The sequence below is a fragment of the Arachis ipaensis genome, chromosome B08 (genome assembly GCF_000816755.2).
Source record: "Arachis ipaensis cultivar K30076 chromosome B08, Araip1.1, whole genome shotgun sequence".
Lineage (NCBI taxonomy): Eukaryota > Viridiplantae > Streptophyta > Magnoliopsida > Fabales > Fabaceae > Arachis > Arachis ipaensis.
Genome location: NC_029792.2, coordinates 112,955,285 through 112,963,528, shown reverse-complemented (window position 1 = coordinate 112,963,528; position 8,244 = coordinate 112,955,285). Strand labels below are relative to the sequence as shown.

Genomic DNA, 8,244 nt, shown 5'->3' with positions numbered 1-8,244 from the left:
GTGTACCTCTCTCTCTCTCTCTCTCTCTCTCTCTCTCTCTCTCTCTCTCTCTCTGGCTGGAACTTCGTGTCAAAGTTGACGACGTAATCCTTGTTCTTCAGGTTGTTATGCGACCAATAGGGGTCATCAAAGTTACGCATGTTGTGCATCGGAGGATACCGAATCTGCTCGGACATATCTAAGATTGAATCGTAAAAGGTGTTTTTTATGTACTAACATTAATTTCATTTTTCATTATGTATCACCGGGTTTAGGGTAATAGTAACTCTGCTTGGTGTCGGTAATGTTTTTGTCTTAAACACACAGTACTTTATTTAAGAATTACTTTCGTCTTCGCTGATTATTTAATGAATAATAATAGTGCTCATTTACCAGTTTAATCAGGGACTTTCTAATGAGCAAGAGATTTAACCAGGGACCTTCTAAAAAATTTAGTTTAAGCAGGAAATTTCTAAAATTTAATCAGTACAATCAGGAAGGCAGTGAAAGAAACAACTATCATAGTTTTAAACGATTACACCGTGCAATTCGCTGTGGGTTACGGAGTTCAAGAAGAGAGTTAATCCATAACTAAACTAGATTAAAGTATTTGAATAATACAATTATCAGTTAATTCTGAGGATTCACACAACCTTACAGTGAATTGCACAATGTAATCGTTTAAAACCGTGGTTGTTTCTTTCACTTGCTTATTGATTGTACTGATTAAATTTTAAAAATTTCCTGCTTAAACTAATTTTTTTAGAAAGCTCTTGGTTCAACTTCTTGCTCACTAGAAAGTCCCTGATTAAACTAGTAAATGAGAATAATAGTGATTCGGTAAAAACATCGACATGTTTGCCTTCGTGCCTTGGTTGAGTTTGTTCTTTCACTTAGTGACAGACTTAATATTATAAACGTACTTTTTCTGGAAAAACAGGTGTGATTCTATAAAATACGGTCACTGTATGGACGAATCTGTCCCGGAAAAGTTGCCAAGGGGTTTGTCCTTCTTACTCCGGCGGGTTCTGTAAATGAAGCATTACATTAATTCTTATACCACTTTTGATCGTCATGCCGTTTGACCCCGGTTGATGTGAACTGTTAACTTCTATCACAAACATGGCTTTGTTGCATCTTGTGGAACTTAATACTCCTCATTAACACAAGTCAAACAACTTGAAAATGACAAATGGGCAAGAGACCCCCTTGGTTCAATGAAAAATTGAGACCAGCTTGTCTCACAAATTTTATGGACAAATTTACCATTTACTAGATGAGATTTTGTTTCAAGTCTAATTCATTTTTATCAGATTTGATAAGAGATACCATCCTAATTTTTCCTTCTACATTTGCAGGTTTAGCATGGGTTCAAGAAATCGATGATTGAATGCGTATGGTACCTTAGTTGAATTATTCAAGTTTGCATACAGTTGCGGCCATCTAATTGCTTGTGCAACCGCCAATATTGGTGTCCTAGGAAAATGCTCAGCCTTAGCGCTGTAATTTTTTGGGAATGGGGAGGACTCATCCTCTGCACCGGGTAACACATACGTGCAGCTGCATTTAATTTTGTTTTTCTTTCACCCATTTTGTCTTGTATAATTGGATTTTTGTATATTTGTAAAGATGATCCGCTGATAAAAACGGTGATGGCTAGGTTGTGTTAACGTGTAGTCCAGTCTGTATTTTAAGTAACTCGTTTGCATTGGATATAAATGATTGCTGAAATTATAGTTGAAGTACATATTCCGTTTGTGCATATGAACACAATACAATTCCAGCAATCTTGATTATTTACTTGAGTACCGAGATTACAGCGGGAATAATCAATGGAAGAAACAGTCAGGTTTAAGATAAAATCTCATAGGTTATCCCTTCGACACATTGATTGGTGTCATTTGCAAAGCAATATGATAGTTCCTGCACTCATTCTTTATTCTGCTTCTTGTATGGATACAAATTAATTGATTCGGCTGTGGATCTAACTCAGCTATTCTAGATTTTGGAAATAAGTGGTTATTTTTTTCAATACACCATGATTTGAATTTGTTCATTCATTCAAAGTACTTGAGATTACATATGAATACATCTGATGTAGATCGCGATCTAGATTCAATATGTACCCTTTTGAATCTTCAAACTCTGTTAAAAATTTTTCTCATGAGACTTACCTTCCTATTGGGATATGGAAGCTCAGGCAACTGAGGCATCTTTCTGTGTCTTCATCTTGGATAAGGAGCGAGACTTTTCGGCCAGATGCGTCAGCAGAAGATTGATTGCCAAATTTCTAAACTACAAATTGAGTGTTGGAGGAAGGACAATGTCTCATTGTTAATGGAAGATTCCCAAAGCTGAGAAATTGGGTTTACTATTGAATGTAAGAAGAAAAGTGTAGTGTGTGAAAAATTATAAGGGTTGCATCAACTAAACAATCTACAAAACCTAAGATTAGTGGGAATTCAGAAATGGTTGTAAGCTTATAATTGAAGATAGTATTTGGTACGTTCTTAGCCCAAACACTATCATATGTTTATTAATCGGTTTTGGCAAGTTCTTTTTTCCCCTTCCTCATTTTATTGTCTAGGATAGGCTTTGTTGTTTCTTCAAAAGGTTTATGTTTTTTTTTTTTTTTTGACTATTTGACTTTATCAACCGAATAATCTTCATATTAGTTTTTGACTGAAACACAATATAAGCATCCCGATTTAGTGTGTACTCTTTGATTATTAACAATGATCATAATGTTAGAAGCCTAGAACTAAGAAGTTTGAAATGTCATGCGAGTTTTTAATTAAAAACATGAGCAATATGCAGTCTATATAGTGTGTGTTGTTTCAAGGCTTGACACAAGTAATTTGATTATGTTGTCTGGGTTGGTAAAGGTGGCTTCTCATGAATTCAACAAGAATGTGATATTTCTTTGTAGTTCAAACCAAAACAATAATTTTCCTTCACAGCATATAGGACTGATTTGTGTGCATACCTATCAATCTTACTACATAATAAAAAGAAGAGATAGAAATCAAGAGAATAGCTTAGTTAGCTGAAAATTTCTTTTCATAACATGGCAGCATGCTATGAATGATTTTTTTAATATCATTTTCTATTTTTACTTGCTTGGTAGTAAATTATTTTTCTTTCTTCAACGTTTATGAGAAAAGGCTTTACATAAACGTATTTGATATGAAAAATGATTGCATACACATGATAATTGAAGAAAGTGAATAAGGCTTCAATGTTTGTATTCATCATGATAGCTTTCAATTTACAATAATGGTCTTAATTTAAAGAACTTGAAACTCTCAGGTTCAAGAGAAATCGACCATCAAATTAAATGATTCATGGAATTAGCAGTATTCGTTATGTAACTCTATCGCCAAGTACAATGAACTGGGATCGTTGAATTTTGTTTAACTGTTGTGAAACCGCATAATTTACTGATATCCTTGGTCATTACTAATTACTAGTATGACATTAAGTTAAAGTTCATGACTAATTTCATTGGGATGTACCAAATATTATACGTATGCACATCAGCTAAAAATTATTTATGGGGTCACTTGTGCATGCTGCTAAATCTACGTGTTAACTGAAAGTATATTTATTTCAGGAATTTTACACATCCATGTAACCATGTAACCAAGTTGGCCCAAACCCAAAACAACTCATGCGCTTCCAATCTTATTAAATAAACGTGACTTCCACGCGCCCTATACACACGAAACCACTATCTTCATTCACGCTTCATTATGAAAAAATGTTTCTTCTTCTTCAAAGCGCACGAAACCGCTCCTTTTCTTCGAATCTCTCTCAAAATCACTCAAACTTCAGTCACGTTCTCTGCTAAAACCACTATTGCAGAAGAATCGCGAGAAGATTTGGCAAGGAACAACCACAAACGAACGAAAACAGCAACAGAGACTACCAAAGGTATGAGAAAAACTACTGTTCATTTGAAATCTTGTAATGTCGCGTTTCTCCTAGTTGCATTTTAGGTTTACTGGATTGATTTGTTTCGTTTAGTAAATCGAACTATTGTGAATGCATTTTTACAGTATAACTAGGGTTTGGAATGAAATTTGTTATTATTTTCATTCAGTTCAGTGGATAGTGTAACTAGGGCTTTGAAATTGGTTGTTACTCTATTCAGTACTTTTTTTGCATGGAGAAATACTATTCTTGATGATTAAAAGTTGAAAACGATTTATTCTTCACATGAACATTATTCGGTTCGGTGGTATTCTTTTTCTTTGTTCAGGGTTTAGGATTACTGTGATTGAATTTTTACAGTATAACTAGGGTTTTGAATGAAATTTATTGTTATTTTCATTCAATTAAGTGGATAGATTAACTAGGGCTTTGAAATTGGTTGTTACTCTATTCAGTACTTCTTTTGCATGGAGAAATACTATTCTTGTTGATTGAAAGTTGATCACCATTTATTCACCACATGAACGTTCGGTTCGGTGGCCTCTGTAATTTTTATTCACCAAATGAATGTTGTTCGGTTCGGTGACCTCCTTTTACTTTTTTCAGTGTTTAACATTATTGTGATAGCATGCAAGAATCATTTTCTAGTATTTTTATTATTTATGATGTTTGATTCTGTGCATGAATGAGTTTTGGTTCGGTGGCTTATGGCATTTTAATAGACTTGATTAAGATATACATGCTTGTGCTTATCGGTCTATTGAATGAAGTATTGACTAAATTTTTTTAATGTTTAAGATTATTGTGATAGCATGCAGTAATCATTTTCTAGCTGTTTAATTATTTATGATGTTTGATTCTGTGCATGAATGAGTTTCGGTTCGGTGGCCTGTGACATTTTAATTAACTTGATTAAGATATACATGCTTGTACTTATCGGTGTATTGAGTGAAGTATTGACCAAATTTTTTCATTACAGCAAAACAGAACAAGACAATGGTGACAATGAAGGAGAAGTCGCACTATAACGTAAGCACATTAATTGATTCGGGAATCTGAAGCAATAAGACTCTCGAAGCCATCTGCTGCCCTCTCCAACCCTTATTGTAAATTCTCATCTAGGGATTGAGATAGTAAATAGGACATAATATGATTAACTGGTTGTAATTAACAATATTTTGTTTAATTTGTTTAAAAAAACAAACAATTCTTCTTTCAAATGTATATATGTCAATATTAATGTAAATGTTAATGTATATATCTATTCTTAATATCAATGTATATATCAAATGTTAATATTTATATCTGATTTAAGATGGATTTCTCTTTGTCTTGTCTGTTGGAACTGTCTGGCTACTGTTTTGTTCTAGGTTCTCCAGCGATTGGAATCAGTGTATTTACCAATACATTAAGAACACCAAAAAATACAGAGAACCGAAATTAATACACTGGCCGAACCAAAAATTGCAAACACACTGTACAAAAATTCAGAGAGCTAATTATAAAAAAATGTTTCTATCCGTATTCAGTTTCAGAAACACCTAAACTCTATGACATAGCACAATAAAGAAAAAATTGACTTTTGGAATAAAGAATTTCACAAAAAAAGTGACTATTCATTAAAGACTAACAACATTCAGAAATTAACCCACCTATAACCTTGGTGAACCTAAATTAATACACTTGTCGAACCAGAATGTGCTTATGGCTAAACAGAAATATCTATTAATAAAAACTAAAACTCGTATAATCCTCTTTTAGATAATTCATATCTGGTGCATTGTAAAGACTGGAGCTTAACTGAATCGATGATCCAGCATCTAAAAGGTTCAACTACAAAAAAGATATAATTAATTGTATATTAGCAAAATGCACAACTGAATTTTTACCTAATCGAAAGCAAGTCAATTTTACCACGCTTGGAGCTGTCTTTTTCTTTTTCTTCATGGCATTTTAGATCTTTTTTTCCAAGTTTGATCCAAGTCTGTTCTTGGGCCGGCCTCTTGTTTTGATGCGTGGCGGGCTTTGAAGGTCGTTCACATTGCTCAACGTCGTTTCTTCGTGGGATAACAAACTTTTTCCTATAATTTTTTTACAGACTCCTTTTTGCATACCGAACCGAACACATGCTCATGGTGAAATAACTCTATAATACTTACCGAATCGAAAAGTTACTCACAATGAACGAAAGATAATCCATTATACAAAACCAAATTCGAAACAACTCTGTCTACAATTTAGATATTATCAATTCAATTCAATTCAGATTCAGATCACCTCAGTCCATTCAATTCAATTCAAATAAAATTAGCAATTGCATTCCGTTGAATTTGATTCAAAATTAAATAATCCAAACCTCATCAAATTGATGCATTTCAGAAGAATAATCCAAATCGCACTCATTCAACTGATTTGAAGTTGATTCATTCATTGTTTCAACTCAGAAGTCCAGATTGAAGAAGAAAACGAAGAAGAAGAAGAATGATGAAGCTAATTACGTCAAACTCAATCCAGATCTATAATGCAGAGAAGAAAAATGCGAACAGAGGAGAACAATGAATTTTATTAGGTTGAAGAAGAAGAAGAAGAAGAAGAAGAAGAAGAAGAAGAAGAAGAAGGAGAAGAAGAAGAAGAAGAAGAAGAAGAAAAAGAAGAAGAAGAGAACAAGGTTTACGTTGAGAAAGGTTTATCACGCAGCAGAAGGTTTACATTATATACGTTATATGAGACGCGTGTATAACAAACGACTGTGAGGTTGGGGAACGCGCGTGTGGAGAAAGTTACTTGGATAACATCCATGTATTTTTTACATGGATGTAGAGCTTTTCTCAAGTAATCGGTAGTTTCAGTGCAATAATATAGTGTGTGAAAACTAGATTTTCAAAACTAGTTTATAAAAATTAATTTTTAAAAGTTATAACATCTATATTTGGTAAATGAAATTAAAAATAATTTTTAACAAGTACAAACAACTATATTCGTATTTGGTAAAATAGCTTTTAAATTTTAAAAATACTATTAATATTATAGACATAAATATAAGCCTTAAATTTGAAAATTAATTAATATATGAGATTTTATTAGACTTTTTTTAATTTTGATAAGCACAAATTAATTTCAATTAGGATTACAAATAGGATAGAGATCTGTCCTCGTGGAGACTTCTAATCACCTAATTTTTCATTCCGCAATTACACACTTTTCTCTCCTAGGGGTTTCTCCACACTATGAGCAACTAAACCTCTATTGTTAAGGTTATGAGCTCTATTTACTTTGATGGATTAATAATTATTTGTTCTTCTACTCTTGATTAATGAATTGATTCGTGTTTAAGAATTGGTTTCGTTCTTCATCCTACGGATTAGTGATTATTGGAAAATAACTTTAATCTAATTTGAATTCTCTTGAATCTTGAAAAAGTTATATCATTAGAATTACAGCTTGAAACCACTTTCTCACAACTCCTTAATTATCTGGACTTAATGTGGTACATGACATATAACTGTATCATTTTTGGGTTCTTAGGATTTTGTGTGGCTTATAAATCAGAAATTGTACTTAACTTTCTAGTACAATTGATTAATCAAGGAATTGACAGTTGGTTGGATTAGAGGAGATTGAATTGCCTAGAAATAGGAATTCAAGCACCTAGGGTTTGCTATAAACTAAATCATTGCATGAGCAGGGTAGATGACATTAAATATTAATCCGGACATCTGAGCATCTCCAAAGCCTTAAGGGTTTGCTATAAACTAAATCATGCCAGTTCTCATTTCCTTTTTTTTCCATGTTTTTAGTTTGGGTATTGAGAGATTTTGATAATTTTGGTGGTTTAGATACAATCTAACATTGGATAATTGTTGGATTTTACCCCAATCATCAATGGCTAAGAAAAGAAACCATTAACCCTTTTGAATCTTCCAGTTTTATGAGGTTAGGGTTTTGAAATTTTGAATGTGTATGAAATTATATGGAATTAGATTGAATATATGTGAAGTTGAATTCAAATTGGTAAAATTGAAACAAAATTGTAATGATTGAAGATTAATGAATTGATTTGAAACCCTTGGAAGCTTGTCAAGTGGACTTCGTAGGCTTGGAAATTGTGAAAACGAGGTTGTGTGGTGTTTTATGGCTTGGGAGGAAATCAGCTAAGGTATGATTTTAGTTTCTTGTAGTTAATTTATAATGTTGCATAAAAACTTATGTTAGTTGCCTTAGGATAGGCTTGAATGTTTGAATGGTTAGATTTTTAGTGGAATAAATGTATGTATGTAATGAGTATGATGCTGGATGTGGTAGTGAAATGGTGGGATTTATTGCAAATATTGT

The 8,244-nt window shown here is 32.8% G+C and overlaps 1 protein-coding gene across 1 annotated transcript in view; it reads left to right on the top strand.

Annotated features, from left to right (window-relative positions):
- The window catches only part of LOC107612832 (protein FORGETTER 1), a 29,608-nt gene extending 27,745 nt beyond the window's left edge, over positions 1–1,863 (top strand). Inside the window, exon 32 of the mRNA XM_016314586.2 lies at positions 1,338–1,863. Coding sequence (XP_016170072.1) covers positions 1,338–1,369 — 32 coding nt within the window. The 3' untranslated portion in view covers positions 1,370–1,863. The remainder of the gene's footprint in view (positions 1–1,337) is intronic.